Here is a 23,772-nt window from a genome sequence, read left to right as displayed (position 1 = left end):
TGGAAGTCACCGCGAACGTACAAAAACAGAAATTTCAATTTTATGGCAGAACCGCTCAAATCCTTCAAAAAGGACGACAGGCATCACTTAATCCAAAGTAAAAAAACAAAAAATACAAGAATGTCTGCCCCTACAAGAAGTCAACGTCTTGCTGCCAAGCGTGTGAGTAGTATTTATTAATTTTTTTCATCACTTTATTTCCTACGTCTCTGAGTACTGTACATTCAAACTTAACTATAACCAAGTCTTTTGACGGCGGTGATTCTACGATAAAAGCTTGTATTAGACCCAAGAAAAGCAACTAATGCTTCTAATATTTGTGTCTTAGAAACAGAAGTATGAAATTTTTAACTCAAATTGTTGAAAAGTGAAAATTCATCCCAAGTAGGAAAAAGTTTAAAATGCTTCAAAATGTGAAATTTGTTTTAGATTCTGACCTTCCAACCCTACTGTCGTTTCGTATAAGATTCTCATTTCCGCACTAAGATTCCTTTGCCACTTTTCTAATGGAAAAAGATCAAATACTTCTGGTAGTTGAAAAATAAGCCTCAGAAAGAAGTAAGGCACATTTTGTGAGTAAACACAGGATTTTCCTTACCTTACAGGCAAATTTCCAGGGTTTTTGAGCTGCTATCGTTTTTATTTCAAAGATTGAGTTTGAATTCAGTTTGTAAAACAAAATAATCAACCCAGGCTCTGTTTAATTAGTTGGGAACTATTAAGACACAAAGAAATTTAACCTTAGATAGCCATTCATTCCAGGGTCAAATTGAAACTATTCTGGTGGCAATCAAACCTAGTTCATCTTGTAGACCTTCAAAAAAGAAAAAAAAATGAGGGGTCATACACCTCCTAATGATAAGCGGTACCGGAGATATTGAGATTTTGGTTCCCCTAAAATAGCACCTTTTTAGACATTTGAGGTTGAAAATTTAGCCCAGAAATGGACACGATCAATAATATGAGACACCATTGTGGACATCATAAAATTGTCCAAAAATTTGTTTTGTTAATAAGTTTCTGAATTTTAATTGTCATGGGTCGAAAATTTAACAGAAGTTAGATATTACTACGTTCTTTAAATATTTTTTTTCAAAAAATTAAAAACTTCATTTTTGACAAAGATATGATAAAAAATTAACATTGTTAACTTTTTATCAATTCAATGAAAGTCTAAAAAGTCTGAAATCCCCCAAAATGAAAATTAATTTATTACTATGTTTAATTTAGCCATATATTAAATATTTACAAAATTTATCAGAGCGTTAACAAAATATTGATAAATTTTGTAATACTGGTACACTCAGAAAATTACGAAAATGGTTTGCTGCCCTTGGAGCCTAGCAAGTTAGATTTTAGACAATTTCATGAGAAAGTGAATTTATCAGATAGAAATAACAATTGTTGCATGTATTTTGGACACAAAAATGATAAGTTTTTAACAATTTTGGCAAAAATTGAACTTAATCTTAGCAAGGAAAAAATATAAGATATCAAGTTTTAATTTAAGTCAATTTGGGGCAATTTTTAGGTTTCAAATCAGGGTTCTAAAACTTAAATTAGTGAAATGTACTTTCAGATAACCAATCTTTAAATCTGACAAGTTAAAGATATGCGGATGCAACGTTTCAGGATAATAGAATATGAAAATTTGTAATTCGTAGTACTCTAGATTTGGAGAAAACCCTGTTATAGTGTTTCACGTTAGTTCTGTTTAGTATTTTGTTAACATTTTATCAGTATTTTTGTTAATATTAGTGTTTGATTTATTCTAGGGTGTTTTTAATTAGGTTGTAGATCAGCTTCTTGAGCATTTTGAAAGTCTTCATTGAGTATCTTTAAGTGGCAAAGACTAATAAAACTATAACAGAAAGTATATTGTTTAAAATATTATCTTCTATTGTCTGTTAACATTTTATCATTTGAATTCTATCTTTTTCTGATTTCGCTCCATTGATACTCAAAGATTTTGTTAAATATGCAAAACAATGGTCATTTTTTAACCATTTATGTCAATTTTGATAATATTTTAACACACTACTTACTTAGTGTAACATTTACAAGTACATACTAGTTTTGGTTAAGTTTTTATCTATTTTTGTTCAAGTTATTCAAAATTGTAGTTCTGCGTATAGTTTAAAGAGATATGTATCAAAACAAAGAGTTAAAAATAAACGACCCAAATTTTGGCAGTTTCCCACAAATTTATGATAAAAAATTACCAAGTTTTGAACTTCAATCTGTTAAAAAATTATCATTTCATTGTTTTTGAGCCTGAAACCTGTCAAATTTGATAAAAAATTATCATATTTTTGGTCTGTCCAAAGGATTTTCAATTTCAAGGTCAAATTAAAGTTTTAGACTATTTTTTATCATTTCCAAAAAAAAGACCTTGTTAATTTTTTATCATTTTTTTGTCATCACTTTAGGTGTTAATAAGTTGTCTTGATTTGATCGTTGCGACACAGGACCTCAACAGTGTTAAAGATTTATCAATTTTTGAAGATAACATATCCACTGATAGTTGTCAATATTCACTATGTTCAAGTAATTGAAAAAAGTTTAACACATGGTATCAATGTCCACAAGTAGGCCAAAATTGGTCTCATATTATTGATCGTGTCCAAATGGCATATAAAATGGCACCGAAATATACACTTTTTTATGGTTTTCCAATTTCAAAATCTGATAAAAAAAATCCAGATATCTTCATTTTGACTGCAGACTTTCATCAAATTCTTTTTGTAATGACTTGCTAACACTTCAAGGAAGAAATGAAAAAACTTTTTTTTTGAAAAAGAAGACATTGCATTGCAAAAAAAAATAAAAACGTTATAAAGCGCTGTGGAGGAAAAATTCCCCATGGCATATAAATAACTGTTTTAGGCTAAAAAAGGGTCAAATTTTTCAGTGGTACTAGTCTCTATAATTCTAGTCCTCATTTTCAGGCTGAAAATGCTTGCCAAAGTATGAAAAGTAAAAAATAATAACTTTAATGAAAGAATTAATTTCAGAGAGTAGCACTATTGGATTTCTCAGGTATTTTCTGATAAATATGGAAAGTTTCACTGTCTGAACATTTTTTCCTCCGCAGCTGTTTGAAATCAAAGATTTGGAAAAGAGTTGGAACGAATTTTTAGACAAAAGTATAGAATGAAAAGATCACACGTAGAAGATGTTGAGATTTCGCTTGCCAAAAGCAAGTTAAGATGGCTTGGGCATGTTGTCAGGATGGATGATATTCGACACGTGAAAATGTTGTTATATGGAGAAAGAACTGATGGCTCCAGACCAATCGGAAGAGCTAAACTCCGATATAAAGATAATATTAAATCTCTCTTGAAAATTGGAGTTTTGTTAGAAACGTGGCAAGAACTTGCTTTGAACAGAACTAGATTTTCAGAAGGTGTCATCCCCCTCCTTAAGAAAGGGTGTCCAAACTATTGAAAAGGCCTGGAAATTTGCCTGCTTTAGATACAAACCCTTTCCAATCTCATGCGCTAGTTATCCCAAAAAAAATTGGAAAGATTCCGGAAAAGTGACAAGAATCTTAGTGCAGAAATGGGAAACTTATACAAAACGATGGTAGACTTTACGAAATTTTAATCATCATGCTGGGCAGCCAACTAACCATATTACTCTAAAGTGCTTGCTGTAGAACCAGCAAGAACAATAAATTCTATTTGTCTTGACTAATGAATCTAACTAGGATGATTGGATCTTTCAGTGATCAATTCTATTTTCTTTTTGCAGGCAATGAAAGCCAGTCAATTAGCAAACCAAGAAAATGTTGGTGTTCCATCTGTAAACTTAAAGAAAGTGAAAGGAAGATCTGGCAAAAGAAGTGTTTCTGAAATGTCTCCAGCTAAAGCTCCTGTCACAAGGAAGAGAACTGCTTTTGGTGACATCACAAATGTAAGAAGCACAATTTAATTCAGTTTCTTTCCATTTTTGAAATTTAACTTTGATTATCCAAAAAGCTGAGCAGTTCAATTAGCAAAGCTGTATTGATGAATTCACTTTGTGACAGACATAATTTTTCAAACAGAATTTTCTGAAAATAATGTTTCAGGCGATTCATGCACATGCTGAAAGAATTTCAATGGGAAAAAAGAAAGCTCCTGTTGGCCCCAGTAAAAAGACAACAAGACCAATGACCAGAAACAGCTCACAAACCAAAATTGATTTGAAAAAGCCAGTTGTTGGTGGAAACGCTATTGTTAGAAATAGGTTTGGCAAACTGAAAGAAGATGAAGTTGCTATACATGAAGCGGTGTTGAGCTCAGACCTTATCAGCTCCAGCAATGAAAATCAAAATGAAGCAATGACATCTTTCAGCAGTGAAACTATGAGCATGCTTGAAGGCAGCTTCAATGACAGTTTGACAGCATCAGGAAAAAGGAAACCAAGACCAGTCCCACGCATTCCTATGGAAATACTCAAAGATTCACCAGTACCAGAAACATCAGCAGTGAGTTACAAATGCATTCAAGTAGTTTTAAAGTGGATGAGAAAAGATAATTTTTGTTTAAATTTATATAAGTAATTCTTACAAAGCTTTCCTTCAATTCATAAACTTCTTAATTTGATAATGCTATGTTAAATTTAAATGCAATTTTTAAAAAGGAAATTATGACAGGCCTAATTGAATTGTATAGATTGTAAATGCTCAAAACTTTTTTCTTGTATCAGGCTGACACAACTCTTCCAGATGGAGTTAAACCTTACGATCTTGATGAAGACCCCAACAGTGTTTCTGAATATGCAGATAGCATCTTCAGGAATATGAAAAAGCGTGAACTCAAATTTGCTGTGCAAAATTATTTGATTCAAGAAGGCTCTGAAACTACTGGTGCAATGAGGGCCATTCTGGTTGATTGGCTTGTTGAGGTGCAAGAAAATTTTGAACTCTACCATGAGACTCTTTATCTGGCTGTCAAAATCACTGACTTCTATCTTCAACATAATCCTACACCAAAAGAATTATTACAGTTGGTTGGCGCAACAGCTTTATTGTTATCCTGTAAAATAGAGGTAATTTACATTGACAGTTTTCTACAAATCTTTGACTGATATCTTTTTTAAATAGACGATATCAGCTTTCCGAATTCTCCCCAAATGATTACCCATGATGCATTGTTAGGGTTAGGGTTATCGTCCGTGAATCTTTTTGCGCAATGCATCATGGGTAATCATCCGGGGAGAATTCGGTTAAGCCGATATCGTCTATTGGCATTTAAAAGAGTCCTTGAACATTCACTTTTCTGTACTTGGCCCATAGCTTTTTTAAACGAAACTTTATATTGTCTTTCATAGGAGCGAAGTCCACCACCACTCGATGATTTTCAATTTATTTGCGACGATGCCTACACTCACAAACAGTTTGTTGATATGGAATTGAAAGTATTGACAGCTATTGATTTCGAATTAAACATTCCAGTTCCTTATCGATTCTTGAGGAGGTTCGCAAGGGTAAGTGCAGTTTTAATGATCCTTTGAAAATTATAATACTGATAAAAGATTATGCCCAATGATGTAAACTGACCGAATGAGCAATAATTGTTTTAGCAATCAGGTTTCAAATGATTTCTTTCTCTTGCATTCTTTAGTTTTAGCAAATTATTTTGTCATTACCAAATCCTTTTCCTTCTGTTTCCTTATACTGATTGCTAAGGCAAGGTTATGATCCATAGATTATGAGAGCTGAGGGCATGTTGGGTTTCCATTGTACATGAAAGAATTGAATTAAAAGTTATGCTAGAATAACCTCTTCCATGCATTTTGTAGGTGACTGGGATGAGCATGCAAATTTTAACTCTATCGCGATATTTATTGGAATTATCATTGCACGAGTCGAAGTTTGTTGCCGAAAGACCGTCCAAAGTTGCAGCTGCTTGTTTATGCTTATCTTTGAAACTAAAGAAAGAACATTCATGGAATGTCAACTTTTCATATCACACTGGATACGAAGAACGAGAATTAGAGAAATTAGTTAGGGACTTGAACAAAATGATGACAGATGCTCCCAAAAATAAATTACAGACTGTACGCACTAAATATTCTCACACGATCTTTTACGAAGTTGCCAAAACAGAGCCATTGCCGGCTAGCGAATTACAATGATCATCGTTGAGTGGAACATTTGTCGATGCTTTGGTTTGACACACCCTCGTTATTGGATAATGGATTATGTTGGATTTTGTTGATGCATGCTGAATTGTACATCACCCAAAGTGTTTCTTGAGCACTCAATTAATGTTATTCGCACTTTGGATTTTTATTTCGAATACCACTTTATGACAAATACTCTAACAAAAGGGAAAATTTTATTTTACAATTTTAGTATTACGAAACGATAATTTTATTCAATTTTAGTGAAGTGTAAATTTTTTGTACATATTATCTTATTGCATACTACCCTACTTTTTTATACTTCGATTATTTTATCATTTCTCATAGAAAATAAATTTGTATAACGAACAATATATCTCTCGAAAAAGTCCCAATAGAAATTTGGAACGGTCTGATCCGTGAAATTTTTTTGAAAAGAATTTCAAATAACTACTTTTAAATGTTATTTGCCATCAAAGAAGCGCTAATGAATGGTACGTTTATACCACATCTGAGAACGAGATGATTTATGGCATATCTAATTTTAGATATCAGACATTTTCGACCACTTATTTTAGATTCACGTTTCCTTATAAGGAACCCTAACCTTAAGACACTTGGTCTGTTTCGCAATTTAGCTTATTTTCTGTGATTTCTTAATATCATACATCCATGTGTGTTTTTCAAGGTCTAAGGCTTGCCATATTATAATACGATTTTTAAAAAGTATATATTTTTTGCCTGATTCGAGCCTAAAAACATTGATGCAAATCTCAATTTCTTCATACGCTTTTTTTTATAAGAATAGTGTACTTCTTATTTTTCTATTGTTCTAAACAATAGGCCTATTGTTTTAAACCCGAAATCTCACCCTGATATTCTTACAGAAGTTATTCCTAAGTACCCCCCGCCCCCCGCCCCCGGATATTTTTTCTCAATTTTATTTTATTTCCATCGTAAGCATGTTCTATAATACAGCACTGGCAAGTGTGCAGCCTTAATGTCCTCATACCTTTGCAATAACTATTTGTATACATGCATTGGCGCCTTTGTTGTCCCTGCATGTACATCATAAACTTTTTAACTGTGAAGAAAAGATTCGACTTGCTGGCCGCTCATCCGACGAAGAGATAATTAATACCTTGTGGATAAATTTTCGCGTGGATTAATTTTCGCGGTTTTCACGAATTTTGGCATTTTTCGCGAAGTTTAGTCCACAAGAAAATTTTGAAGACTTTTGATTCGCGAAAATTAGTCTACTTGAAATTTTTTGAATTTTACAATCGCGAAAACTCTAACCTCCTAAAAGTACTTTCTTTGAAGTTTTTTGAAAGCTTTTGAGTGACTTTGTCTGCCTTTGTTCAATTAAAAAACATACATCTCTTTTCTTGTTACAATTTATATAGTCGCGAAATTAAATAAAGAAGGCCATTTTCGCAAAATTTAATCCACTCGAAAATTTTAAAGACCCTTGATTCGCGAAATTTAATCCACGCAAAATTTTTAAATTCTCGTCTTGCGAAATTTAGTACACGCGAAAATTTATCCACTTCAGGTAGATAGACTACACACGAGCTGAATCTTTTCAGTGAGGAAGATTTGAAGACTTTTATATCTCATTGGGGTCATCCATACCTTTTCCCTTTCTTCCAGAGAAAAACAATAGAAATGACGACCATTAAAATAAAATGTCGAAATTTTCTGAGCTGTACCAGCGTACGTCCGTGAATTTCATTTTTTTGCCGCTGTTTCCAAAATCGGAAGACTGTAATCCCGAGAAATCCGAAATTTACGCCCGTTTGAAAAACACTCAGGTGGAGCGCGAATTTTTTTTCGAGAGGTGGCAGAAAACTTCAGGCAAGTTGTTTCCCGCCATTGTAATGCGTTCGTTTTCTGAAGTCTGGAGCGAGGAATTCTTATCTACTAGACATGCGCGAACCGTAGTTTCAGGCTCCTCAGCCAATCAAATTCTTTTTCTTTTGATCACCGCGAAGCTCGTATTGCCTGCGGAGACCCGAAATAATTTTTGCGAAGTTGAGTTTGTTGACAAAATGTAAATTTTACGTGTTGGACCAGGAAAACCACAATATTGTACCTAATTATTTTGAGCACACCAGATTCTTTCATACTGTATGGCTAACCCTGGAACTGCTGTTGCATCTTCAGTATGGAATGCACAAGGTAGCTTTCAGATTCTTTTTTTTTATTTCCTGGTAGCCTATACGATGATCTTCACTTCTTGTATGTCAATATTAGGATGTTTCTCTCCAGAGTAAAGCAGTAACCTTTTTTCAATCTACTATGGTATGAGTGGGGGTACCTAAAACAAATTTAAGGGGAGAAACAAGACTGATAAGAACGACCAGTTATAAACAAAATGGCTGGTCAAGATTGCTGACAATTTACTTTAATGGGATATAATATGTCTGACCAAAATCTTTCTGGTACCTATGTTGGGCATACCATCAAAAACAGGACTCGAGTCGTGGAGTTGGGTATAAAAAAGTGCAGTTGTTGCAAAATTAGTAAAACAAACAGAGTCAGCTTTTTCCATAAATTATGCTTAAGTATGCGCGTGCATCGAAAATATCAAAATGCTCGCGAAAGCACTGCAAAGTACCGTAACTTGGTCTAATGTCGACACCCCTCCTCTAATTCCGACATCCTTTTTATCAGCTGAAATTTATATATAGAAAGGTTGAAACTGTTTTTCTTTGCTTAGTGGTCAGAGAGGAATAATCCTTTTTCAATCAGTGATTCAAGCTTTCATATTATTCCTTTCTTTAAAGAAGGGTGTCGGAATTAGACAAGGGATGTCGATATTAGAACAACTTACAGTAATACACCGAAAGCTGGCCAATCAGGGCAAACCTGCGTTGCAGGGAAAAATTCCCTTACAGGCAATTTCATGACCTTTATATATCCTTGGAGCTACTCAATCCCAGCCAACCAAAATTTTTGATCAGAGTTTTTTTGAAATTGGTACCCCGGCACTACTCAATAGGGGTGAAAATGCATCGAGAGCGCTAGATCTACTTTTCTTCGAATACTTGTGATGATGTAGCGCCGTTAGACGTTAATTTTTAGCATTGCAATGGCTTCTTCTCGGGTACCAATTCCAAAAAAACTCCGATCAAAGATGGCAGATATAGCTTGGTCCAGGGATATATAAAGGTCAGTGGACAAGTTACCTGTGCCAAGCGTTAAACAAGCAGCAAAAATATCATAAACTAGATTGAACAAAGTTTAACGCTTGAATTCCCAGGCTAATAGAAATGTAGTAAAAAATTACCATGAAATCGGGTAACTTGCATCAGTGGAGGCTAACATTCATAGCCCTCAAATGAATGACCTGTCTGGTCCTTAAAATACAAAGTTAAATCAAAACAAAAATGGTAGAGTAGAGCTGCGAGCGGAGCTGCGTAGTTCATTTGTTTTGAAATTTTGCTGCTTTGATTGGTCAGTCATTTGAGGGCTATGCATGTTAGCCTCTACTGATGCAAGTTACCCGACTTCATGGTACTACCGAAATCGAGGGATTTCCTTGACTGTCATTCGAACGCAATGGAACACAATTGAATATTACCTAGCAATCATACAACTTTTTTAACAGAAAAATGTAAAAATCATAATATACAGATAACACATTGGCTAAAAAACATGACTCATGACCAGGGTTTTTAACAGTGCAACAAAGTTTAAGCCATTTTCTATGGCAAAAATCTCAAAATTTGAAAGATTTTTATTTCTCAAAGTTTTTCTCAGTGTAAAACAAAAAATGTGAACCAACAACCTCTGATTTCTCAAAATGGCAGTCCAAATTTAAGACTTGTGGAAGTTTTTGTATAAAATCTTACAGTATTGATGCCATTTAAAAAAAGACGCAAAGTTTTCAGGGGTCAATTTTACATTTTCTGGCACATCACAAGTAAGTTCTGGTTAAGTGCTTTCAAGACCTGAAGAAAAAAGGGTCTTTTTATATTTTTGAAGATGTCCGATTACAAATTATCTATAGATGAGGTAAATGTTGAGGCTGGTTGAGGTACCAAATAGGTACAAAAGGTACAAATTTGAGGTTTAAAAACCATATTTAGCAAAATTTGAGATTTTTTGTTGGGGGAGACTGCTCAACCTTGAAATTTCCATAAAATCTGAACCTCTTGGAGTTGGACCGTAAAATTTTTATAGGATTCTCATTTCATAAATTGATTTACATTGTGAATAACCAACATAAGACCTGTCGTCAGATTTTAATTTTTTTCTGTAACTCTACTCTGAAAAAGTGATAGAAATGACCAGAAGTTAACCTTGTTAAGTACAAATTTCCAAACCCAGTTACCCTATAGTTCAGTTTAGCCAGGACTGGGTTTTTTGTTTTGATCCAGACCTGGTCAATCGACATTATTTATCAATGCAACTGACTAATCAGTATTCCACCAATATGTAATTGATGTGTAATTGATTGTAATTGAATTGTTGTTTTTCTGTGGCAACTAATGTGCAAGCATGAATTGTTGAGATGGAAAAAAGTGCCAAGTTTGGCCTAGCCTTATGTCAGCTGTCAGGTCGGTCAGGGGAACAGGGGAGCTTATTTACATCAAAACGAAAACACTAAATTCATTTAAAATCCTGAAAATCATAAACATTATTATTTCCTTGATCTCCAAAAATATCGGTTCTTCTTACAAGAAAAGTGTTATATAATGTATATGCTATGTGTATAAAATATATAAATAACTAACAACACGAACAGATACGGGAAGAAGGACTCATCGGAAGGAATAAGGAAAACTAAGAGATGCTCGGAATCAGAATACTGAGATATAACGTTTGGAAGTTTGTTCGATTAGTAATGATTAGACTGGATAACGGCTGGTTCGCAAGATAGTCGTCCTAGATAATTTATGGCAGACAGTAAGAAATAAATAAACTATTCTTAGATAAATAATATCTCGTAAATATATTATGATTTTATATAGGCTAGACTAGGACTAGGCATTGAAACAAGATTGTGAGAAGTGTGAAAAAAAAACTATTGTAGTTGATTCGATGAGGCGTTTGAGTTGAGGAATGTGATACGAATAGAATTAATTGCTAAATATTAAAAAAAAAAAAAAACAACAAAAAAAAAACAAACTGCAAGTATATAATATAGTAATTGGCGGGACTGAACTGCAAGTATATATATAGTAATTGGCGGGACTGAACTGCAAGTATACATATAGTAATTGAATAATAATTTTCCTTTTGTTAGTTTTGTCCCTTTAAAAGAAGGACTGGCGGCTTGAACTTTGAAAACAGGGAAGAACGGGGCTAATTATAAATAATACGCACTAATTATAAGGCTTTTAAGTATTTGTCGGTTTCAGTCCCGCCATTAAATTATCGGGACTGAAATACAGTCCCGCCGAGTATTTGGAGGAACTAAACTGCAAGTATATATATAGTAATTGGCGGGACTGAACTGCAAGTATATATATAGTAATTGAATAATAATTTTCCTTTTGTTAGTTTAGTCCCTTTAAAAGAAGGATTGGCGGCTTGAACTTTGAAAACAGGGAAGAACGGGGCTAATTATAAATAATACGCACTAATTATAAGGCTTTTAAGTATTTGTCGGGACTGAAATTCAGTCCCGCCATTAAATTATCGGGAATGAAATACAGTCCCGTCGAGTATTTGGCGGGACTAAACTGCAAGTATATATATAATAATTGGCGGGACTGAACTGCAAGTATATATATAGTAACTGAACAATAATTTTCCTTTTATTAGTTTAGTCCCTTTAAAAGAAGGATTGGCGGCTTGAACTTTGAAAACAGGGAAGAACGGGGCTAATTATAAATAATACGCACTAATTATAAGGCTTTTAATTATTTGTCGGGACTGAAATTCAGTCCCGCCATTAAATTATCGGGACTGAAATACAGTCCCGCCGAGTAGTTGGCGGGACTAAACTGCAAGTATATATATAATAATTGGCGGGACTGAACTGCAAGTATATATATAGTAACTGAACAATAATTTTCCTTTTATTAGTTTAGTCCCTTTAAAAGAAGGATTGGCGGCTTGAACTTTGAAAACAGGGTAGAACGGGGCTACGCACTAATTATAAGGCTTTTAAGTATTTGCCGGGACTGAAATTCAGTCCCGCCATTAAATTATCGGGACTGAAATACAGTCCCGCCGAGTATCTGGCGGGACTAAACTGCAAGTATAAATATAATAATTGGCGGGACTGAACTGCAAGTATATATATAGTAACTGAACAATAATTTTCCTTTTATTAGTTTAGTCCCTTTAAAAGAAGGATTGGCGGCTTGAACTTTGAAAACAGGGAAGAACGGGGCTAATTATAAATAATACGCACTAATTATAAGGCTTTTAATTATTTGTCGGGACTGAAATTCAGTCCCGCCATTAAATTATCGGGACTGAAATACAGTCCCGCCGAGTAGTTGGCGGGACTAAACTGCAAGTATATGTAGTTTTTGCGGGACGGAATTATTTCCCGTTCTTTAAAAGGATTATACTAAGGGGTTATTCTAAAGAACGGAAGATACACTGTCATAATTTAAAGTCCATTCCCAATTTTTCCCGTTCTTTAAAAGCATGATAGAAAGGGGTTATTCTAAAGAACGGAAGATACACTATTATATCTGATAGTCCATTCCCAATTATTTCCCGTTCTTTAAAAGCATTATAGAAAGGGGTTATTCTAAAGAACAGAAGATACAGTATTATATCTGATAGTCCATACCCAATTTTTGCCCGTTCTTTAAAAGCATTATACAAAGGGGTTATTCTAAAGAACGGAAGATACACTATTATATCTTATAACTATTCCATACCCAATTATTGCCCGTTCTTTAAAAGCATTATAGAAAGGGGACATTCTATAGAACGGAAGATACACTGTTATATCTTATAGTCCATACCCAAATATCTCCCGTTCTTTAAAAGCATTATAGAAAGTAGTTATTCTAAAGAACGAAAGATACACTTTTATATCTGATAGTCCATACCCAATTATTGCCCGTTCTTTAAAAGTATTATAGAAAGGGGTTATTCTAAAGAACGGAAGATACACTATTATATCTGATAGTCCATTCCCAATTATTTCCCGTTCTTTAAAAGCATTATAGAAAGGGGTTATTCTAAAGAATGGAAGATACACTGTTATATCTGATAGTCCATACCCAATTATTTCCCGTTCTTTAAAAGTATTATAGAAAGGGGTTATTCTAAAGAACAGAAGATACACTGTTATATCTTATAGTCCATACCCAATTATTTCCCGTTCTCTAAAAGTATTATAGAAAGGGGTTATTCTAAAGAACGGAAGATACACTAATATATCTGATAGTCCATACCCAATTATTGCCCGTTCTTTAAAAGTATTATAGAAAGGGGTTATTCAAAAGAACGGAAGATACACTAATATATCTGATAGTCCATACCCAATTATTGCCTGTTCTTTAAAAGTATTATAGAAAGGGGTTATTCTAAAGAACGGAAGATACACTGTTATATCTTATAGTCCATACCCAATTATTTCCCGTTCTCTAAAAGTATTATAGAAAGGGGTTATTCTAAAGAACGGAAGATACACTAATATATCTGATAGTCCATACCCAATTATTGCCCGTTCTTTAAAAGTATTATAGAAAGGGGTTATTCTAAAGAACGGAAGATACACTATTATATCTGATAGTCCATACCCAATTATTGAAAGTACTGATTTACTGTCGTCCTCAATTGATCAGGAACTAGGCAAATCAAAAATGAATCGGTCCTGTTAATTTGACGTTTAGTTTAGCTTTATAGTGCACAGTGAAGGTTATCAAGAGTAATAGTAGCCATCAAATAAGTGAGTTTTCATTTTATTTCTTTCCAATTTTTTCACAAATAAGATCATCAATTTAGATCTGAAAAAATCAGTCCCCCCGGGGGACTCAAGTGCAATTATGCCGTCCTCACTTACTAAAATAAAAACCAAATTTCGAAAGTTGCGCTTTCTCTAAGAAAGTGTGACCAGTAAAAGAATAACAAAATTTGATTGGCTATGTTTTCAACCGTTATTAGGATCTGAGAAATTCAAACTCTCAGCCCGTACCATGCTATACATTTCGCCATCAGTTTATCAAAGAAGAAATCATAGCATGGATTCCCAGGCTAGTTCGAGCTGTGAGTCCAATTTTGGACTCACATTTTTATAACAGTTGAACAAGCGCAGGACTCACTCACTGAATAAAAATGAGTAAACGAGTGGACAATAAAAAATCGCGCTTTTTTCTGAGGCAATTTGAAAAGAGAAACTAAAACAAGCTTTCATTGGCTAATTCATCAACTGTCATTTTGAGGAGCGAAATTCAAATTCAAAACAGCAATGGAATTAATTTGTTTCACCGACTTCTGCTTTGGACGGATCCCACTATGCACCACTACTTTTTCGTCTGAACGTTTCAAGCAAATAGATACGCTCTTTCAAGCTTTTCAGATTTTAACAAAGCTAGATTTATTATTTGTACTTCTAAGCCTTTTGGGCTGACTTTCCAGCGCAACTGGTTTATTTGTCTTAAAAATAGTCATTACATGCCTGAATTTCAACAAAAATAAAATTTTAGGATTGTTATTAAAACCACTGGCAATAAAATAATCCTAGTAAAACTAAATAAATGCATTTACTATTATACATTATACCATCTCCATTATCAAAGTTTGTTTATTTTTGCATATTTTTAGAAAAGCAGCCAGGTAATGTCCAATTGTTGAAGCAAGAACCAGGTCAACAAGTTATATTGCATCAGAATATCAGTGGCTTTACTACCAAGCTGGGAACAACACAACCACGTGTAAGTTAGAGGGTGTGAGTTTCAGAGAAACTTTAGATTTAAAATTCACATTTTTGCCCTGTAAGCCTTGATAGGAATGTATTTTGTAGTTTTTAATTTATTGCTCCAGCCACGCTGAGCATTAAAATGAGTATCATTCATCGGGCGTTCAAGACTTCAAAAATAATTTCCTGATTTCACTTTCGATTTCGATTTCGGATTTTTTGTAGAGAATCGGGATTTTCCAGCCGCCGCAACTTAAGAGTTTGGTTTTTTTATTCCGATTTCTAAAGTTTTTATCCGATCGGGTTAAGTTTGGTCTCCCGATCTGTGTATTTACTCTCAAGCTTTTTTAGGGCAGTGTTCCGGTTGGGATACGCTTTCAATTCATCCAATCGGGCTAAGTTTGGTTTCCCGATATGTGTTAAAAACAATTCAATATGGCTGCCAAAGCAGTGCTTTTTCGTTCGTTCGTTGTTTATCTCTTGCCAGCTTTTATTTTATATACAATCATTATATTTTGTTGAAGTGGCTTTTAAACTTATAACTAAGGAAGATACAACACTGGAGTTAGATTATTAGGATGTTCTTTTCTTTAAAGTATGAAGATTTTAACTTATTTGCTCAAGTTTTTTCCTAAATTGTGAGTTATTGTTTTACCTACCTGCTAGACCTCATTATTTTGTAGCATGAAAACATATTTTTTCATTTTGGACTTGAATATAGAATAACCACCAAAAATTGCTGGAATTTGATGGAGTGTATATATATTACAGTTCACAGCTTAATTATCTGATTATTCACAAAAATAATGTTTTCTCGAACTTGAGTGTTGACAATTCAATTGGAGATAATATTGATAAAGCGTAAATGGAAATTGTTCAAGTATATTAAAGTACAGCTCCTATGTAAATTTGAGAGGCAGTTACGTTTGTTTTTTTTGGACCGACTTGGAGATAATTATTATAAAGCGTAAATGGAAATTGATCAAGTATATTAAAGTACCGCTCCTATGTAGTGAATCGAGATCAAATTATATTGACGCAAAAATGATTTTTTTCTAGACTTGCGTTTTTCACTGGTAGTTACGTTTGTTTTTTTGGACCGACTTAGAGATAATTATCATAAAGCGTAAATGGAAATTGATCAAGTATATTAAAGTACCGCTCCTATGTGAATCGAGAAAGACCGAAGTTCTTCATCAAATTATATTGACGCAAAAATGATTTTTTTCTAGACTTGCGTTTTTCACTGGTAGTTACGTTTGTTTTTTGGACCGAATTGGAGATAATTATCATAAAGCGTAAATGGAAATTGATCAAGTATATTAAAGTACCTCCTATGTAAATTTAAGAAAGAACAAAGTTCTTCGTCAAATTATATTGACGCAAAAATGATTTTTTTCTAGACCTGCGTTTTTCACTGGCAGTTACGTTTGTTTTTTTGGACCAACTTGGAGATAATTATGATAAAGCCTAAATGGAAATTGATCAAGTATATTAAAGTACCGCTCCTATGTGAATTTGAGAAAGACCAAAGTTCTTCATCAAATTATTGACGTAAATGATTTTTTCTAGACTTAAGTTTTCACTGCGATTTGAAAGCAGACACTTGCATTTGTTCTTTTTGACTTGGAGATAATTAGGATCAAGCGTAAATGGAAATTAATCAAGTATATATTTAAAGTGCAGCTCCTGTGTAAATTTCAGAAAGGCTGATGAAGTATTCTTCATCAAATTATTGACAAAAATTATGTTTTTCTAGACTTGCATTTTTTCACTGTGATTTGATGGCGGACATTTATACATTCTGGACTAATAATGATAAATAATAAATGTATATAAATGGATTAAATATTTTTTAATAGATAAATATTGCACGTTTAAGCATATATATATTAAGCATATATTTAGGCCCAGGTTAGGGAAAATACAGTACAATAATTACAGTCTTTCTGGGACGACACCAGCTATGCTAAACATAAAACTTTAAATTTGAATAAATTTTAGATGTCAGTGGAAACCTTATTTTGAATTTTTCATTGCTTATTATAAAAACATGTAGTTTTAAGCTAAACTATTTCTCTGCAGTTAAGATGAATAAGAATGACACCATTTTAACTTTTACTGATTTACAGCATCTTTGTTTTTGAAACTTTTTTGATTTTTTGTCCAGCTTGAGCTTGAATATAATTATAAGTCTAAGCTTAGTAAAAAATAATAAGTGTATAAATTTTTTGTGATTTTTGATAAGTACAGTATGCCTTGCATTTAACTTCCTTGCAAGGATTTTTATTATCTTGAATCTGTTTGTTGATGTAGCCTTTTGTTGCTGTTCATCTGTATATCTAATTTTTTTTATCTAAATATCTATCCTAATTAAGAGACGAATAATTATTTTGTCATACAGATTGTAACATGGCATGATTTTTTTAGCACATAAACAAACTGTTGTCTTGATCATGTCCCAAACCTAAAAATTTCTTAAAAAATGACATCATAGTTTATGATTTCAAATGCATTAAAAAAGAGGATTATTTGGCGGAATTGTCTGAAAATTTATTTTTTCGCTTGTCCGCCAAATTTAAGTTTCTCAACCATTCACCAAATTAAATTCTGTATTTTTCGCTCATCCACCAAGCCAAGTTAAATTCTCGCCAAAATTGATTCCTACCTTCTTTATTTTATTCTGTATTTTAGATCTATTTAATCCAATCTCTTATAACGTAAAATTCGCACACGTTTTTACTTTTCAACCTTTGTCTTCGTTCAAATCTTTGTGCTAATAATCCTTATAGCTGGAGCTTCCAGCGCAGCTGGTTTATTTTTTTTAAAAAGAGCTTGATGCAAAATTTCAGGATACACCATACCATTGGTTCCACAGAAAAGAGCTATTGATATAAGTTTTCCTTGGGGCTCTTAAGCTGTTATATGTGATTTTTTATTTTTCGGACTTATTTCCCGTTGATGATAGACGCATCCTGGTAAACTTGATCCAAACCTCAATATTGTCAATACTACTAAGGCTGGGCTTAAAAAATTGTTGGTTTGCCGTCACCCGACCCTAGATTTTGAAGGTGGATCGGTCGGTCGGAATTTTTTTTTATTTTGGCGATTTTTGAAATTTTCGTCCATGGAAGGGTTAACAGTTGGTTTACATTTAGGTAATTTTGAATAAAAAACAGAAGTGCTAGCAGGGAATTTACGATTCTTATGCTTGAGACAAACAAGATACGAGTTTTGATTTTTTATTGTTTGAAGTTTTTGAAGGAAAAAAAATCTTCTTTAAAATGGCAATAAAATTTTTTGGGTCGGCAGGTTTCGAGGTAGGGTCGGTCGGGCGACGGCAAACCAACAATTTTTAAAGTCCAGCCTAATATAGTATTATTTTAGATATATTACTGGCATTTGATTGCTTCATTTGATTTTATAGGCTGGAGGTTTAGTCCAAAAAGTCAATGCAACAGCATCATCCACACAAATTTCAAATCTCTCAAACATGACATCATTAGTTACAAATCTAACTAATCTGGTCGGTACAGTTGGTACTTCATCTAATCAAGGTACTGATGGTTATGGTTTATAGAAAGCTCAAAACCTTGAGTAAAAAGATCCCATCCCCTTAGGTGACAACTCCCTTACAAAATAGTGAAAAAACAAAAATCATGTGAAGAACCAAATTTGCTGATCAAACATTTTAGCACAATAAATTTTGATTAATAATTGTCGAAACTATTGTAAACAATGAAATTTTGAGTACATAAGGCTTATCCTCGCCCAACCCTAGATTTCAGTAGATTTTGGAGTTGGGTCGGTCGGTGGGAAAATTCTTTTTATTTTGGTCATCCCTGGTCATTCATGGAATTTTTGTCAATTTTTAGTAATTTTTGTAGAAAAAAATCTCTTAGTCGAAATAGCAATAAAAGTTTTTAGGTCGGCAAGTTGTCACCTTTTTTGCTTTTCTATGGAATGAGGTAGATAATGACATCCCAAATAAAAATTGTTCGTTACACCTGGTTTACTTACCCTTCATACTTTATAGTTTTGAAATTCCATAAATTCTACAAATCCTTTTGTTAAATCCTAAATTGGGAACAAAAAGACACCTATAATTTGAAATGAATTGTTTATACTTTTAGGAGTGGTTACTGCATTCATTTCCTCAAGACCCACAAGTGGAATTACTGCCACCACCAATGGCACTCAAATGACAAAACCAGTCATTGTAACACCTTCACAACCTTTGCTATTACCAAAGCCAAGTGTTCAAAAGGTTTGTCCTTAAAATTGTGGTTTTTATATACCTTAAAATTGAATCAAACTTGGTACAGTATCAATCAAATTTTTACTGTGTAATTGGCCTTCAGACCATCATCAAAAACTGTCTTCTACCAGTTCTCCCCCTCAACTGCTCCATTTTGCTCACAGATGGTCCTAGCTGCTCATTTTACTGGTCCATATGATTTTATGTTTATAAGAAGAGGAGTATCATTTGATTCAAGCTGAGGAGATTTTAAATCTTTGAATGATCAAATATTCTTATATAATTTTGTAATTTAATGTTATGATGACACATCTTTGAAATTTTAAGAAATATCCCAATTGCTCTTAGGTTATTCCCTCTACTCCGCCAAAAGTTGGTTATGCTCCACACCCAACAGTTTTAACATCGCCAGCTCTTGGTTCTCCTGCAAATCAACATTGGCAAGCGTAAGGACAGCTTTTTTTCAACTGTTTTGATCTGACCATTTAGAAACAAAAAGTAGTCTTCCTTATAAACAAATTCATCAATCTTCTCGGATTTTTCAATTTTTTCCTCAAATATCTGCATTGAATTTGAAAAAACATGGAAAGACCTTATCAATATAGGTGGAATCTTTGACAGTTTGAAAGAGGCTTGTCAAATCTCCTTGGATTTTTAAAGTTGTGAGAAACCTGAAAAGGAACACTTTGAATATGAAAAATTTTACGTAAAACATTTTAGATTAGAATTCAAAGGATTCAACAATGATAGTGTCATACAAGCAAGTTTTCATGAACCTTTACATTTCTTTTCAAGTTGAACATTTCCTTGAAATTCAATAACCTTTCAACCTTTGTCTCCATTTTAGGGCATCACCTTTACATAATAGGAAAAGAGCAAGACCTGAATATGATCTGGAACAACTGGACAGGTATATAAACGGGAAAAAATCTATGGTTTGATATTTAATCTTTCAACAGGGGAATATGCTAGGAAAGGTGAAGCATCGACCTATATGGTAAATTAGCAAGTTTCTCAGTAATGAAATTACCAGGAAAAATGTGATGGTTACAACACCTATGAATCTTGCTATACTAAGAGAATTTCCTTTTTTTCTGTTACGCTAATAAAAGAGTAGTAGCAAAGCTGTGGCTAGTCAGGGGTTTGTTTTGAAAGGAGGTCTTAATCCAGTTTTAGAAAACTTCACACGTTTGGTCAATCACGCTCCTAAAATCTGAATTTTGATGATTTAGGCATGCGATATGTGATATGTGATGGAATGCCATCCGCTACTTTTGATAGTATTAAAGTCTAAATTTATAGTGTGTAATTGATGGCACTCTTAAGAGATTTTACTTTAGGTGTATGTTGTGAAGGTTTGCGAGTGCTGTCAAATGTTTCAGCCTTTAGGTAGTTCAAGATCTGCAGGATGTCCTTTATTGGAGAAACTAAACAGCCTTATTTTAAGACATATGTTAAAATGTTTGATGTTAAAACTCTGCTTACTCTAAAAGGAAACAGCAGAAAGAAGACCTTTTAATGTCTTCTAAAAGACAAATTTTGACAACATAAATTTTTTTTAAATTCAGATGCAACAAAAAGCAACAAATTCTTGATTTTATGACATTTTATGGCATTTTCTTCATGGCATTATAAAAAAAATAACGTCATGGTGCAATTAGAATTTTACATTACATTCGTCGTCAAGCTCTGTGAAAGCATTACACTCGAAAGGTTTTGTTCAGTATTTTAAGAAAGAATATCTTCTTGTTTTTTTTAGTAAACGTAGAAAAACACCAAACAGATGTGGACCTGAAAAGAGTGGAAAAGGGTTGAGACATTTCTCAATGAAAGTTTGTGAAAAGGTGCAACAAAAAGGGATAACATCATACAATGAGGTACATGATCACTTCTCTTCTTATCCGTCAAGTTATAATAAAATTCAAAACTAAGCTTTTTAAAAAGTTGATTCCAAAATTGATAAAATAGGTAAGGACTGGTATGTGGTAAGGAAATTAAAATTGAGTGTTTTTAAAGTCTATTTCAAATTAGCTGGCAGTGTTTTTTCAAACCTCAGCTTTTGATAGAATAATGCTATGATCTTCATTTTTGTATCAGAAACTCTTCAGTCTTAGATCGTCGTGAATGCGAAAAAACATTTAAAAATATTCATTCGATCAAAAATCACAGCTTAAACTTTGCCCTAGTTGACTTAAAAAAAGGGCTCTTTTTTGTTGTTTTTTGATGATTTCTGAAGTCAATCATTGATAAACTTTGGACTATATCTTTCGATGGAATAATTTTCACATTAATGATGTTCTAAGATCAAAGAATCACTTGTGTGAAAACAGAGGAATGTAAAGAGATGGAAAAACAGCTTTTCTGATTACTCAAAGTTCAACGATCACTTCTATTGAAAATTCTATTGTAAAAACGTTGTAGGTCATTAAATGAAAGTCCAGAAAAGACGGCTCGCCATACAAATCGGACGGTTTCTACATGATTTGACGATAAAAATGAAAATTTGTTTTTCCTTTTTTGCTGATTACTAGTTCAATTTTTAAGAATAAGGAGCAAATTTTTACCAATGTATAGCAAAAGAAATTCTTAACGCAATGATATTAAATTTGTTCTTGTAAAACTGTCAGATGTCGAGTAAAATCAAGATGAAGTTATAATTTTCTCGAGCTCTATCTTTCCATATTATGGTGCGGTCATGATGCGGTTATATCAGTAGAATCGCTAGGAAATTCTGAGCAAGAAGATATAGGTACCTTTTCGTATAGGAGAGGTGTACCCAAAATATAAGCCCGAAAAGTTTGCGCAAAATCAGGCTTGAAACAAAAGAATTTTGTCACAACACGCTAATTATGCAGATTTTTTATAGCGACAACAAAAGAAACCTATTTACTCGACATAAACTTCCTTAAGGGCAAGAGACCTGGTATATGACGAGCTGTTTTTCCATTGTTTTCAAGAAACTGTTTTCCATCCCTTTACATTCCTCTGGTGAAAATGATAATTATAGCACAATTATTGAAGAAATTGATTTTCTTCTTCTTCATTTCCAATCTTTATTTTCCAATCTTTTTTGAGTTTTTTCTCATAACATTATTCCACTCCTTTTGTCTTTTCAACGAGCACAAAATCGCTACTTGATTCAAATTCTATCAAAAGTTATTGAGGTTTGAAAAAAGACTGCCAGCTAATTTGAAATAGACTTCAGAAAGAAATTTGATACATTTGAATAAAGCCTCCAAGGATGGCCTCTTTTGAATAAAGGTAGCAACTTATAAGTTTTGTTGTTCAATGATTTAATGTTATGTTTGTTAACAGCAGAACATCACTAAACAAATTTTTACCTAAGACAAGCTTTACTTGAACTCTAGTCACCCAAACTATCATGGGTATTACAAATACCCCCTCTGAAAATATATTTTGATAATTCTTTCCAGCCTCCATTCGGAGTTTCAATAATGAATCTAACAGTTAGATGTTCATGTTCAACAAACCAGGTAAAAGCCAGCCAGCTAGATTTTTTAGACCAGAATATTAACATGAACAATTTTACATCTCTCTATTTAGGTGGCAGATGAGCTTGTGCAAGAATTCAGTGAACAAAATATCAAGAATCCAATACAACCGGCAGATCAGGTCAACAAAGTGCCTTTTGAGTTCAAGACTTTTTTTTCGATGGTTTTATTTCTTGATTTTCATTGATCTCCATTTATGAATTTGTTTTGGCAATAAAATGTTTGATTTTTTGAAGTTTTGTTTCATCCTTTTCATTTTCAGTCATACGACCAAAAGAATATTCGAAGGCGTGTATATGATGCCCTCAATGTTCTAATGGCAATGAATATTATTTCAAAAGAAAAGAAAGAAATTAAATGGGTTGGCTTACCAACGAATTCTGCACAGGAATGTAAACACCTCGAGGTAACTAGTTTTGTCATTTCAAAGCTCTTGTTAAACTTTCTCCAATAAAGTCTTCTCACAGCTTTGGAAATATAATATCCTCGTTTATTAAAAAAAAATTCTTTGTGATACACATTAGGCTTCATCCAACAATATTTGTTGCACTGCTGGTAAACAGAATCGGATCACCAACACTTAGCTTTTTGGACCTGCCTTAAAGGGGATCCTTTAAATTACCTGTGTATGTCCGTTCGTCCGTCTGTTATTAGGTTTTCTCAGGATTGGCTCATTTCAGCCCGATTTTCGAGAAAAAAAATTTTGGGGTAAATTTCAGCCAATAAACAGCTAAGAAAGGGTTTTTAGACTTCGTGAAATATTGGATCATTAAAAAAAATTTCTGATTTTTCACATAAAAGCAGGTTACCATCGTAGGTAAAAGATGATTCAAGCACATTTTTTCAAAAAAAAAGATTTTCGGCTCAGAAAATGCATCTTTATCTATAAGAATCACTATTTGTAAGCTTAGATCAATGTTCCCAACCAAACTACTCAAATTTTAGATGAGATAGATAATATCTTCCGTCCAACCCCCTCCCTTAATACCACCCAATGGGCACAGGGAATAAGCAATGGTGAAAACGAACAAAGAATTTTAATAAATCGTCAC

General features: G+C 33.3%; 2 protein-coding genes across 2 annotated transcripts in view; both read left to right on the top strand.

Moving 5' to 3' along the window:
• The first annotated feature begins 6 nt into the window (after positions 1-6).
• LOC136818462 (G2/mitotic-specific cyclin-B3-like) lies at positions 7-6,483 on the top strand. The gene is made up of 6 exons (XM_067074830.1): positions 7-162; positions 3,754-3,915; positions 4,073-4,471; positions 4,693-5,034; positions 5,317-5,472; positions 5,788-6,483. Exons 1-6 carry the CDS (start codon positions 43-45, stop codon positions 6,121-6,123), a joined length of 1,515 nt encoding a protein of 504 aa, XP_066930931.1. The 5' UTR covers positions 7-42; the 3' UTR covers positions 6,124-6,483.
• Positions 6,484-8,084: 1,601 nt separating this feature from the next.
• Positions 8,085-23,772, top strand: part of LOC136818362 (transcription factor Dp-1-like) — a 33,045-nt gene continuing 17,357 nt past the window's right edge. Inside the window, exons 1-9 of the mRNA XM_067074731.1 lie at positions 8,085-8,292; positions 14,857-14,966; positions 18,378-18,507; positions 19,084-19,217; positions 19,557-19,654; positions 20,056-20,118; positions 20,968-21,085; positions 22,773-22,841; positions 22,983-23,126. Coding sequence (XP_066930832.1) covers positions 8,244-8,292; positions 14,857-14,966; positions 18,378-18,507; positions 19,084-19,217; positions 19,557-19,654; positions 20,056-20,118; positions 20,968-21,085; positions 22,773-22,841; positions 22,983-23,126 — 915 coding nt within the window. The 5' untranslated portion in view covers positions 8,085-8,243. The remainder of the gene's footprint in view (positions 8,293-14,856; positions 14,967-18,377; positions 18,508-19,083; positions 19,218-19,556; positions 19,655-20,055; positions 20,119-20,967; positions 21,086-22,772; positions 22,842-22,982; positions 23,127-23,772) is intronic.

This window comes from Clytia hemisphaerica, unplaced genomic scaffold (genome assembly GCF_902728285.1).
Source record: "Clytia hemisphaerica strain Z4C2 unplaced genomic scaffold, Clytia hemisphaerica genome assembly, whole genome shotgun sequence".
Classification (NCBI taxonomy): domain Eukaryota; kingdom Metazoa; phylum Cnidaria; class Hydrozoa; order Leptothecata; family Clytiidae; genus Clytia; species Clytia hemisphaerica.
This window is presented reverse-complemented; position numbering and strand designations above follow the sequence as displayed.

Excerpts from the sequence above, each read along its gene's own strand:
- LOC136818462 (XM_067074830.1), top strand. The coding sequence starts at position 43 with ATGGCAGAACCGCTCAAATCCTTCAAAAAGGACGACAGGCATCACTTA. Across the intron at positions 163-3,753 it reads AACGTCTTGCTGCCAAGCGT|GCAATGAAAGCCAGTCAATT; the intron begins GTGAGTAGTATT and ends TTCTTTTTGCAG. Across the intron at positions 5,473-5,787 it reads TCTTGAGGAGGTTCGCAAGG|GTGACTGGGATGAGCATGCA; the intron begins GTAAGTGCAGTT and ends TGCATTTTGTAG.